Source organism: Lactuca serriola, chromosome 5 (genome assembly GCF_051521515.1).
Source record: "Lactuca serriola cultivar US96UC23 chromosome 5, Lser_US96UC23_V15, whole genome shotgun sequence".
In the NCBI taxonomy this organism is placed as follows: Eukaryota; Viridiplantae; Streptophyta; class Magnoliopsida; order Asterales; family Asteraceae; genus Lactuca; species Lactuca serriola.
The window spans coordinates 225,476,956-225,490,618 of record NC_136412.1 but is presented as its reverse complement, the minus strand read 5'-3'; the positions used below and the strand labels follow the sequence as shown (position 1 = coordinate 225,490,618).

General features: G+C 47.8%; 1 protein-coding gene across 1 annotated transcript; it reads left to right on the top strand.

Moving 5' to 3' along the window:
• Nucleotides 1-888: 888 nt before the first annotated feature.
• LOC145050224 (uncharacterized) lies at nt 889-1,587 on the top strand. Its single transcript, XM_078998511.1, has one exon. It carries the CDS (start codon nt 889-891, stop codon nt 1,585-1,587), a length of 699 nt encoding a protein of 232 aa, XP_078854637.1.
• The last annotated feature ends 12,076 nt before the right edge of the window (nt 1,588-13,663 follow it).

The window sequence follows — 13,663 nt, the reverse complement described above, 5'->3', positions numbered from 1 at the left end:
TGTTACTAGACAAGGCGTCCAGCCCAACCCAAGCAAGGTCGATGAGTTCATCGAGACGCTAACCCCAAACTCTCTTAGAGATGCACAAGGTCTGAACGGGAAGCTCACAGCTCTAAGCAGGTTCATCTCGAAATCTGCCGACAAGGCTATGCCACTGTTCCACACCTTAAAGGGATGCATCGATAAAAACAATTTCCAATGGACGAATGAAGCTGAGAAGGCGCTCTAGAGAATCAAGGAAGCACTACACAAGCTGCCGACTCTGGCAACTCCTATCCCCATAGAAACATTAAAAATGTATCTCTCGACATCAGGCGAAGCAATATCATCGTTATTGGCTGTGGAAAGGGAAGGGGAGTAGAGACCGATATACTTTGTTAGCAGAGCGCTGCAGGGACCAAAACTCAACTATCCCACGCTGGAAAAATTGGTGCTGGCACTCATCTACGCTGCGAGACGATTAAGGCGATACTTCCAGGCACATCAAATCGAGGTACTCACAAGCTACCCCATTAAACAGATCTTGCTTAAGCTGGAGACGTCGGGTCGGCTGGCCAAGTGGGCAATTGAACTGGGAGAGCACGATATAAACTACCGCCCAAGAACAAGTATCAAAGGGCAGGCGCTGGCTGATTTCTTACTAGAAATTCCTGACGGAGGGAACCCGACGAAAGAAAAGGTGTGGGCATTTGAAGAGGCCCATACCGGCAATGGTTCATGGACCCTGTACACGGACGGAGCGTCCAGCAGGGAAGGCTCAGGGGCGGGGCTGATCCTGACTAGCCAGAAGGAGAAGAGGTAACCTACGCCCTCCGTTTCGACTTCCATACATCGAACAACGAGGCGGCGTATGAGGTGCTACTTGCAGGTCTGCGACTCGCCAAATAGATGGGCGCGAAAGCTATAACAGCACTAACCGACTCAAGGTTAGCAGCGAACCAAGTCAATGGGAGTTTCGAGGTAAGTGACCAAAGAATAGGAAAGTATGTAAAGATGGTAAGGAAACTGGTAGGATCATTCGGCCATTTTGCAATCAAGCAGATACCCAGAAGTGAGAACAAGAGGGCAGACGCTTTGAGCAAGCTAGCGTCCACTTGTTTTGACCACCTGTCAAAGAAAGTTTTAGTGGAGGTGCTCCGGGAGAGAAGCATTGATGAACAGCAGGTGAACATCCTGACCCCCGCTAGACCCACATGGATGACACCGTTCCGGGAATACCTCCAGAGAGGAGTGTTGCCGGACGACCATGACGAGGCCAGAAAAATACGTATAAAGGCGCCCTCATACGCAATGGTGAACGGGGAATTGTACAAGAAGGGATTCACGTCTCCATGGCTAAAATGTGTAGATCAAGCCAAGGGGAGAGAGATATTTCAGGAAGCACACTTAGGGCAGGTAGGCGCACACGAAGGGGCGAGGGCTTTGATAGGAAAGGTGCTACGAATGGGGGTATACTGGCCAACGATACATCAAGACACGGTAGAAGTAACCAAGAAATGTGGGGAGTGTCAGTCTTACGCCCCAGTCCAGGCGGAACCCCCGGCGCCGCTAAGCAACATATCCAGCCCATGGCCTTTCTACCAGTAGGGCATAGACATAGTGGGTCCATTCCCAGAAGCACCAGGGAAGTTGAAGTATATGGTGGTAGCCGTGGATTACTTCACAAAGTGTATTGAAGCTGAGCCACTGGCATGCATATCTGGGAGGAACATGATTAAATTTGTGTGGAAAAACATCATGACAAGATTCAGAACACCTAAGGTTCTCATCAGTGACAATGGTTTGCAATTTGCTGAGAACCCATTCAGAGAATGGTGTACTGCCAAAGGGATAAGCCAACGCTTCACATCGGTGGCACACCCTCAAGCGAACGGTCAAACGGAGGTGTCCAACCGAACCATTGTCAATGGGATCAAAAAGAGGTTGGGCAAAGCAAAAGGGAATTGGGCAGAGGAGATACCAATGGTGCTATGGTCATACAGGACTACACCACGGAAAAGCACAAAGGAAACCCCCTTTCAGCTTGACATGTGGGACCGAAGCCATGGTCCCCATGGAAGTGGCGGTAAAGACGCTAAGGGTGGCCAAACAAGACGAGGAAAGCAACACACAAGACTTGAGGATAAACTTAGATATCCTAGAGGAGAAACGCGAAGAGTCGGGAGTACGCCAAGCTACGTACAAACATGCAACATAAAGGTATTGCAACCAAAGGGTAAAGGAGAAGGCCTTCAAAGTGGGCGAGTATTTCTTGAGGAAAAATGAGGCCAATCGGGTACAACCCCAGGGAAAGCTGGGCCCAACGTGGGAAGGCCCATACAGGGTCACAGAGGCAAACAGGAATGGGGCATACGTGTTAGAGACGATGGAAGGAAGGCCCATTCCAAGAACATGGAATGCTAGGAACCTAAAGAAATATTTTTTCTAAGAGGAAAGATGTAACCCTAGTTGGTTGATGTTCCATTGAGTATGTTGCATCCTAGAGTACTTAGAGTACGTCTATCCATGTTAAGTGACATGAAAATTGATACTCAGTGTATTTCTATGTTTAAAGACATGAGTTTAGTACTCGACACATATAGAATCTCATGTATAAGTGACGTGAGCTTAATACTTAGTGTATTTAAAAAACCCGCGGTTAAATAATAATGTAATTGCTGATCTCTCATACTTAGTGTAATAATCTCCAATGTTTGAATGATGAGTGCTAAGTGCATTCCATGTGAACACTTAGTGTGTCAACGGTAACCAGAAACAAGGCAAAATGTTTGGCATATCTTGAGCAATATGAAATAAACGAATAAGCCAAGCACAAAACAAAAGTAGATAGTAGATAATGCTTAGTGCATGTCAAACATACAAATAAAAAAAGAAAACATTGTTCTTAGCAGTTCAACCATGGCAAAGCAAAACACATAGACTAAACAAAACAAAGAAATATTATGGATCCGAACCATCACCAACAGCCTTATCACCAACCACAACCCCCTCCATAACATCATCCTCACCTACCTTCCCAGCCAACCCACCAGAAACTTCCCTATCATCCACCACGCCATCAGCATCATCACCTCTAACACCAGCACCCAGATCCCCACTTTGACCACCACCTGACGTTTTCTGGACAGATTCAACCCCATCCATATATGCAGCATGGCGGATAAGACTGATAGCATTGGTAAAGTCAGGATGCTCTATCAGCTTATCAACGATACGCACAACACTGATCTGCAACAGCCAATCCAAGTCTCGACGAGCAGCGCACACATCTGCTTGCAGCGACGACACAAGCTTGTCGCGGTCAACGGCGTCACGCTCGAGACTTTCAACCTGGATCATTAAAACTTCGTTCATTTGAGTGAGAGAATCAACCTTGGCCTCCAATGCAGCCATAGCCTCGTCAAGAACATTCTTCTCAGACGCCAACAACTCACATTTCTTTTCAGTTAAGCAAAGATTGTCGTCAAGCTCACCCAGGCGGCGCTCCAGGCTTGCCACACGCGATCCACAGGTGGCATGAGCGGCCTCCATCTCGCCAAGGCTATGGATGCGCCGGGAACCTGCGACAAGATAGAACATCGGTTGAGCAGCAACGTAGGCCATGTTGTGAGCAAGGGCAGGTCCACCCATCGTATATATATCCCCCACTACAGCTGGAGGGAAGGCATGGCGCGAGAACTCCAAGGCATTGGCACGAACAGAAAGGCAAGAATCATTGCGAAGATCCCAAGATGGCACAAAAACCGTCGATCCAGAAGCACCATCACTAGGGCCACCATCTTTGGAGACTTTAACTGGCCCGTGGGGACCGAAGCCTTTTGTGGGAGAAAGCTTGGGAGGGGCAAGCGAAACACTTGGAGAAGGGATTGAAGAAAAATCTGAAAAACCGGGTTGTTCAGTCGCCCTATTGACTCCCTCTGACTGTTGCACGTCATTATCAGGAATCGCAACCGCGCCAGCGGAGGAGGACCTCACTGGCGTGGAACTCATCGAGCTCAGCAGACGAGAAAAGCTACACCTAGTATGCGCCCTCTTGGGGGAAGGAGGAGCACCAGTCACCGGCTCACCCATCGCCTGCACAGCTTTCCGTTTCGCCTGCATCCGCCGAACGTCAGCAATGATACCCTCTTTGCTGTCCTCACCGTCTTCCGGGGAAGGGGAAGGAGCACCGCCCGTTGGCATAACAGAGGAAATTGGGCGGGCAAGCAGCGGACCTTCCTCAGATGCAGACGAGCCCGCTGGAGGGACAGGAGGAGTAGGGGTGTTGAGACGATCTGCCCGACGAGGAGGAGGAAGACGCTCGAACAGATCCACCTCACAAAACTCCAGTTTGCCTCGATAGCGTTTACGCAACACCTCATCCATGGATAAGGAGGACTCAACACCTAAAGAAAGTAGAATGAAAGATAAGTCACATGGAGGCGGTTAAGAGAAACACCAAAAAAAAAGTAAAGTAAAGAGAGAAACAGGACGAAGGCGACACTCACCATCAATGACGGAGTAGAACACCGCCATCTTGGCACGCCGCCTCCAGGAGGGGCTCATCCCTACCCTGGACAGAAGCGCTTCGGAGTAATCTTCAACGGTTACCTGCACACTTTACAGGAAATCGGCGACTTCTTAATTGTGAGGGAAGATCTTAGGGACAGTATCGGCGAAAGCATTGGCACAGTAGCGACCACTCCCAACCAGTTCCTGATTCACCCACAACCACTTGTCTTGCCAATTCTTGGGGGTGCGCCCATCAGGAACTAGGGCATGTCCCCCTCGCCGAGCCGAAAAAGTACACTTATCTCCGGTAAGGCAGAACCGGAAGAAGAACCTGAAGACGAAGTAGTCAGGAACATACCCATTGGCTCTACAGATCATCTCGAAAGCAACCACTTTGTTGACATTATTAGGGGTCAACATCTGAAGAATACAGCCATCCTTTTGAAGAACCTCCTCTTGGAAATCTGTCAAAGGAAATCGTATACCAGCATCTAGGGTTTTTAGGAAAACCCATATTTTTCCAGGGGGGAGAAAAGATGCTAGAGCCATCAGAGGGAAATTCCACACCTTCTAAAGGAGAGAAGCCATAAGTGGCCTCCAACTGTTGATACTCGACGTCAGAAGGGACAATTCCGGGAAGATTAGCCATGAAAGGAGAGAAAAGACGAATACGTAGGGAAAAGAGGGAAGAAATGGCGAGAATCGTTCTCCGTAAACCACCTTTAAAGGAAGAAGAAGATGCGGGACATTTAAATGTCTGACACGCTGACGTAACCAGTTACACGCAGTCACGTCGCCATAAAGAGCGGAGTAACGACGGACACACGTCAATCAGTTAAGTCCAGAACACCATAACTAGCGCTGCAACGCTACGGCTACTGGACTGGGGGACTTGATGGTGTGCCTAGGGCAGCACAACAGAACCGCGTCCAAGCCCTAGAGCCGGGCACACCAGCCAGGCTTAGCCCAGCAGGCTCAGCGTCCGCTAGCGCCCCCGGGAGCGAAACGGACAGGCCAAAGGCTCGCGCCCGCCAAGTAACGCTCCTTGCTCCAAGACAAAAGATACGGTCAGGAGACAAAGGGCAGGATCAGAGCATTACCGTCGGAGCCAATGAGAGCGCTCTAGCGGTTGAGGGCGCACGACCCTCCAATCAGCGCCTCTGACCTTGTCTCCTCTAAAAGTGATCATGTTTGGTACGAACCAGGCAGGAACGCTAGGTATAAAAGGATGTGCACACAAGACCAGCGAGGTAAGCTCTCTAACCGATCTTGAGAGAACAAACACAAACCCTAGAGTCATCCTAACTTGACCGTCGGAGCGTTCTCCCGGGAAGCGGCTGACGGCCCTTGTTCTTTGTGATCTTGCAGTTATAATCAGGCGATCGAGAAGATCTCATCCCAGAGTCAGAAGCAAGGTCTCATACGGGACAAGGTTCTATCAGGTGCAAACCCTCAGATTAGGGTTTTTGTCCAGATAGAGGCTACTGGCCGAGTCTAGGACCCGACTCGCCGAGTCCATCATTTAAACCCCGCATCTCATCCTGCTTCTACTCGGTGAGTTGCTCCTTCAACTCGCCGAGTCCAAAGCCAAAAATGCACAAATAGTTAAATAAAATACATACCAGGAACCAGGTGCTACAAGAGTTGACCTAGCTGACTTCGGGAGGACAGTTAGGCTAAGTGTTATTATTGGTATTGGTAGCTCGGGGAGCTAGAGGAGCAGCGGTTTGGAGAGTTGTCGGATAACAGCTAGAGGGTTATCAGCAGAGTTCAGCAGTGCATGTGACTATCCCGTTGTGTGAATGGGTCTACGACCACAATGCCGGCCCATGTAGTTATAAGTAGGAAGACCCGGGGATTAGCCTTAGGCACTGTATGCCTGTATGATGTTTAGGACCAAGGTCCAATGTTAGCGGGCGGGTGCCCAAGGAACGGTTTACATGATAGTTTATACTTGTTGTCTGTGTGATACATGTATGTGTCTGGTAGGGAGGTGAGTATGGGCGAGGTCCCGTATCTCACGAACAGCAGAATGTGGATGGTGTGCCATATCTCATTGACAGTAGATCAGGGGCGAGGCCCAAGGTAGGAAAGGAGTGAGTGTGGGTTGGGCCCGTATCTCACTATCAGTAGGAGCGTGGATAGGGTTCCATGACTTATTAGTAGTAGGCCAGGGGTGGGGCCCAAGACGGGCGAGGCCTCAATACATGAATGCAGTAGAGTAGTTATAGTTTATGTGTTATGCGATATTTTATATGTTAGTATATGTTTAGCGGGCAGGGCCCAGAGACTGGCGGGGCCTAAGAGAAACATATCTGTACACCGAGCGGGGCTCAAAACCAGGCTGGGCCTACCGTAGCGGGCGAGGCGCAGTATTTTCAGTATGCAGTTATGTGTATGGTATGTGGTAGGTTGGGGAACTGACTAAGCTTTGTGCTTACGGTTTTAGTTTTGGTTTTAGGTACTTCCGGTAGCGGAGGGAAGAGCTCGGGGTGATCGCATGACACACACCATTATTTAGCCAACCTAGGATGTTTTACTCTGATAAAATAAAATAATGTTTTGGGCATGATACTCTGATGTGATATGTTTTGTATGAATGGTTGACACTTGTGGTTTGTTTATTAAATTAAAAACGAAACTTTTGGGTATGGATTTTTGGGTCGTTACAAGTTGGTATCGGAGCCTTGGTTTGAGGGATTCAGACATACTTTCGGGTCTGTCTGAACTCAAACTGTGGAATTGGTATAGAAATTTTCAAAGGAAAATCAATTTTCGTAAAGATGAATTTTTGAGAAAAGAAAAAGAGTTTTTAGAAAAAGTGAAAGGAAATTTAGAAAGAAAAGACATTTGAAAGGAGAAAAGGGTGTGGTGCATGCAATCAGCCGAGCTCAAGTAAGTTCTCCCAAAATACCTATACAAGTTATGTTATGATTATCAGTTAGTAGAACACCATGCTAGATTAGGACTAAGGATCTAGGGAGGATGCCTTATGTGCATGTTATATGTGCTTTTGAGCTGCATGATAGTATTGGTTAGACAGTAGTAGGATAGCCTATTTAGGTTATGCCTGAGTTTATGAGCTTATGTTGCATGCTAGTGCAGATTCTTGTTATGTGAATATGATTGCTTGATTATGTTATGGATAGATTCCCTTTTTGTTTGAATGCTACTTGCTTTGTGCTTTGTAGGACTCTGAGTGATGGGATTTAGCCACTAGGTGAATACGTTAAGTCACATGTGATAAGGGTTGAATAATATCAGAGTGCTAGATTTGGACCTATTGCGCAGCTCTCGTCTGATTCTAACCGTTGTAGGGACGAGTCTTTTACTCGAAGGATTATCTAAGCCTCGTCATATGTGATGGTATTTAGGTAGTGGCTAATTAGCATTATAAAGATACCTTCAGTAGCTGAGGACTGGGTGTGGGTTGGAGGTTACCCTAGGGCAAGCCTAGGACGAGATTACTGCTGAGAGCAGTAGTAGTAGTAAAAGGGACCTGGTGGAGTCAAAGCAATTCTTGAGGAAAGTATAGATAGATGTGGAAGGTAGTATGGGCCCGTACTACTGAAAGTAGAGGATCCATACTCGATTCAAGAAGGGCCGAGATGAGACCGGGAAACTTGTGGTGTGTGTATGTGTGATCCCTCAGCAGTGATGTGTGTTTTGATAGTTATTGTATTATGTTTTCAGCATGGTGACATTGCGCGAGAGACCGGTGGGCGGATCAGGCGCCGGTGAGGGATCAGGCTCGGGTTTAGGGACTGAGCAGCTAGAGGAGCGGATGAGAGAGTTTGTATCAGCTGAGAGCACGTGCAGTATCTTAGACCAGACTCCTGTGATCTTTGGCACGATAAAGGAGGGTATACTAGAGATTTTGGACGAGAGGCTTGGAGCCTTTCGCGCATAGATAATGGCTTTGGTAGGAGTGCGTACCTTGACATTCCGAGAGTTTAGAGCTTGCGGAGCATCAGATTATCATAGGGCTAGGGACCCCATTGCTAGCAGCAGGTGGTTAGCAGATGTTGCCAACGCTTTCTGCACGAGCCGGTGTCCCGAGGGGGACTAGGCCAGACTCGCCTCCTATCTTCTGAAGGACAAAGCGTGAGATTGGTGGGAGGAGGTTGGTCATGCCTTGGGAGATGATGACGCATTGGACGCGATGACATGGAGTGATTTCTCCGTCAGGTTCAGAGTTGAGTTTGTATCGATTATTGAGGTGCAATAGTTAGTACGGGAGTTCCAGGATCTTCAGCAGACTATTGAGACTATGGAGGAGATCACGACCAAGTTCAGCGAGAGGACTCTTCTTGTTCCGCAATATGTGGTGGACGAGGAGATGAAGAAAGCTTGATATCATGAGATGCTGAGGAGTGACATCAGGCAGTTTGTGAGCAGGTCCAGCTGCAAAACGCTAGAGGATATGATTGCACAGGCTAGAGAGAGGGAGATCGACCTGGAGCAGAACAGAAAGAGGAAGCCGAACGAGATTCAGGTAGCCACGGGTTTGGGAAAAAGGCCCAAGGGGTCATACTCGAGATCGAGGGATTATCAGAGCCGCAGCCGATGCGGGAAGTGTCGTAGGAAGCACGAGGGTGCGTGTAGGAGTGGTAGTGGTGGTGATTCCGGCTGCTTCAAGTGCGGCCGGACTGGTCACTTTAGCAAAGATTGTACTGCTACCACCACTCAGGGGTCAGACTTGATCTGTTTCCATTGTAGTCAGCGGGGCCACAAGAAGGCCCAGTGCCCGAGTTTGTTTTCGGCAGGATAGGTGATAGCACCTGACCCCGCCACTTTGAGGATCATCGATGGCCGTCAGGGCCGATCGGAGGCGCCTACGGTGAGGGGTAGGGCTTTTTAGTTATCTACAGTGGAGCCTCGAGCAGCTCCGGATGTTGGAGGTGTGTATCTTTTACTTTCTTGTAAACTTTTATTCATGATTTTATGGTTATGGTACCGCATCGAGGTTGGTAATTATATTTTCTAGAGTATTATATTACCTGCTTGTAATCGAGTTACATGCCATCTGCATGCCATGGACGATAGGGTAGTTGTAACGACCCAAAAATCAAGACTAAAATTTCTTTTTAAAACATTAATAAAACCCTATTTATAAAAACGTATCATACATCATAACATAACTTTCGAGTATTAAATTCAAAACATAATCTCATTATCAGAGTCAAACATTCCCAGGCTAACTGTCTATGGTGTGTGCACTGCAATCTTCCCGAGCTCCTCTTTTGAAAACTGAGTACCTGAAACCAAAACTGAAAACCGTAAGCACGAAGATTAGTGAGCTCCCCCAATCTACCACATACCATGCAATAACATATAAAGCACATACTGAGCCTTGCCCACTGCATTGAACCGAGGTCCGGACTAACTGGGGCCTTGTCCCTTGCATCGGACCAAAGTCCGGAAACTAACTGCGACCTTGTCGCCTGCATCGGACCGAAGTCCGGACTAACTGGGGCCTTGCCCCATGCATCGGACCGAAGTCTGGAAACTGACTGGGATCTTGTCCCCTGCATCGGACCGAAGTCCGGACTAACTGGGGCCATGCCCCCTGCATCGGACCGAAGTCCGGAAACTGACTGAACATAGCATAGCATAACATATCAACTAGCATGAACACATATACTGCATACTGCATCGGGCCGTAGCCCGGAACACATAATACATAGCACATAACACATAAATCCTGTCTGAGCCACGAATGCATCAAACATACTAACTACTACATCGGACCGAAGTCCGGAAACTACTGCTAACTGAACGGGCCGGCATTGTGGCCTTAGACGTGTTCCTACTGGAAGGAAACTCACCTGATGCTGTTGAACTGCTGCTGCTAATCCCTTTGACTGCTACCTGACCTCTAACTCCGAATTGCTGCTCCACTAGCTCCTCGAGCTACCAATATCAATATAACACTTAGTCCAACTGACCTCCAAAGGTCAGCTAAGTCAACTCTGGTCAAAGTCAACCTTCCAGGTCAACACTACTCACCGAGTCCACCTAATGACTTGCCGAGTTCATATGCTCAGGGTCTTTCTATTCGCGACTCGACTCGTCGAGTTAGTCCATGACTCGCCGAGTCAACTATTCCCGAGTCCTGATCTGTCCAACTCGCTGAGTCTCCACACAACTCACTAATCTGAGCCTTGACTCGAAGGGTTTGGGGTTTCGCGACTTGACTCGCCGAGTCCATGAACAAACTCGTCGAGTCCAAGGCAATCTTCAACACACTCGCCGAGTTGTTCATCCAACTCATCGAGTTCATCTCCATCTTCATACTACTCGCCGAGTCCACTCAAAGGACTCGCCGAGTCTAATCAGTCCTTAATCCATGTAGTGGCTTTTCGAGCCAAACAGGGCTTCCAACTCATAGATCCATACTTCTAAGGCCTATCCCCCACGTAAAGTGGCCAACTTTACGTGTAGATCAAGAGATCTAGGCTTAAAACAATCCAAACTAGGGTTTAAGACAAAGAGGCCTCACTATCAACCCAATAACAGATGCTTTATGACTTTCTAAGCCAAGATACACTCAGATCTGAAGTAGCAACTTCAGATCTAGGCTTCTAACTCGAAATAGTTCTTAAGCATGGCATAAAATCCCCAAATCTCATAACAAAATAGATCTAGATGCAAAGAAGGGAAAAATGGCAGCTTAATACCTCCAAGAAGAACACAAACTGAAGTAGATCTCAGGCCTACACCTCTCCTTTGAAGCAGCCTTCTTGATCTTCAATTTCCTTCCAAGATTTCCTTCCTCCAAAGCTATTTCTCTCAAATGATGGAGGCTCCCACGAAATCTAGGGTTTACAGGTTCTCTAGGATGATATGGAGGCTGAGGGAGGGACATAACTCCCTTAAATAGGATACAACTCCCAGAATTAGGGTTTTCCTTGCACAGAGCAGACTCGCCGAGTCTCCTTGGCCAACTCGCCGAGTCGGTCACTTACTCCCCGACCCGGATCCCGCTTGGACTCGCCGATTCGACCCCTAAACTTAGGGTTTTCTTTCCTTTCTTGGTCTTCAAAACTTTGGGTGTTACAACTCTCCCCCACTTAAACTAAACTTCGTCTTCGAAGTTTGCTATGGCCAACTGTCCTGCGAACTGCCTCCAACTCTCTGTCTGGGAAAACTAACACCCTCTTGCCCATCACTCCAGCCACTTACAGTGCTGGTCACTACTGTTGGTACATACTGAATCCTTCTCTTCTCCATAATTTTCTTAACGTTACTTCCTCTGACTGGAAATTCTGTTACCCCTCATCCGCGTACCGGATGCATAGAGACTACCCTGGTCCAACTATTCTGCCAATATCTGAGTTACCGGACTCCCACCGGTCACTACACTCCATCGCAATCTCCTAGTCGCTCTCAGCGACTCCGGAAGATACTTCGACTATCTATAACTGTTCTATCCATTCTGCCATCCATACTGAATTGATGCTGCTGGAACCAGCCTGCTTATCTCTCACCTGATTACTCAACTCCTACTAACTCAAGCCTTTCATCCTGAAGAAAAGCTACCTGCCTAGCTATCCTTACATATCACTTATACTTGGCAGAAGGGCTCAACTGATCCTGCTGAGAGGGATTTATTGTTTCCAAACCAACCAACTATACCTTCAGCACTTGCATTCCAACACAAATACTAATACTGTCCAAAACTATGAAATTATCCAAACACTGAACTGCCTGCAATACTGAACATGCCTGAATCTCTAAACTGCCTGAAACACTGAGCTGTTCGAAACACTGAACTGACTGAAACATTGAACTACCTGATACACTGAGTTCCAACTCAATTGTGGAGTCAAAGGACTCCTTACTTAGTCGCTCCCACGACTTCTGAACGAAATCTTTCTCTGGAACTAGTTTCCACTAGTTATCCTGTCATTATGGCTCTTGCAACCTCCCGATCCACCGATCAGGTCCTTATGTCACATCATCAATTCCACGACTAACAATATGATGGCTCCCAGACTAACGGTAGCCCTTAACATACCCGAACCCCAACGGTCCACTGCTACTCTGATCTCATAATTGTGGTGACGATCTACTGACAAATCGCCGACTTAACCATAACTGAACCATTTTGGAAATCCAGAATCTAACCCGTGGATTCCCATATCCTCACTACTGCACCCGAACTGGTGGGTACTACTGCTTTCCCGCGTCCAACAACGCGCTCATGCTGCCTACCAATCTGATAAAGGCCACAGCTACGCTCGCAGACTTACAACACTCTACTACTATCTAACTGCTAGTGAATGCTACGGCTAACCCCGCAGACTTACAACACTCTACTACTATCTGACTGCTAGTGAATGCTACGGATACCCCCGCAGACTTACAACACCACTACTACTATCTGACTGCTAGTGAATGCTACGGATACCCCCGCAGACTTACAACACCACTACTACTATCTGACTGCTAGTGAATGCTACGGCTACCCCCGCAGACTTACAACACCACAACTACTATCTGACTGCTAGTGAATGCTACGGCTACCCCCACAGACTTACAACACCACTACTACTATCTGACTGCTAGTGAATGCTACGGCTACCCCCGCAGACTTACAACACCACTACTACTATCTGACTGCTAGTGAATGCTATGGCTACCCCCGCAGACTTACAACACCACTACTACTATCTGACTGCTAGTGAATGCTACGGCTACCCCCGCAGACTTACAACACCACTATTACTATCTGACTGCTAGTGAATGCTACGGCTACCCCCGCAGACTTACAGCACCACTACTACTATTATCTGAGGATATCCTGACTATCCCTAGTCCTGCTAGTGATTCCTCATCCTGATTTCTCAAAACCAACCCTCAATCTTTGAATACTGCATCTTCCTCGACATCTTATATCCTTGATATACTTAGCGCTTCGTCGAGGGACTCTTCGGCTTGGTTCCCAAACCAACCGTCTACTAATCCGGATACAAGAAGCTATTGTTGGGAAGTTTCCAAACTCCCAACTCCTAAATCTACACAATCCTGCATGCTGACTCTGTCACTGGCTACTAATACGAAAACATCTCTTGCTAACCGTTCTCAGGATCCTCATTCCGACTCACTTGAGTCCTACAGGTGGTCCTCCAATCCTGGATTCCCAACCAACTTCTAACCATCTCGATTA

Coding starts and splice junctions, on each gene's coding strand:
- LOC145050224 (XM_078998511.1), top strand. CDS start 889: ATGGGCGCGAAAGCTATAACAGCACTAACCGACTCAAGGTTAGCAGCG.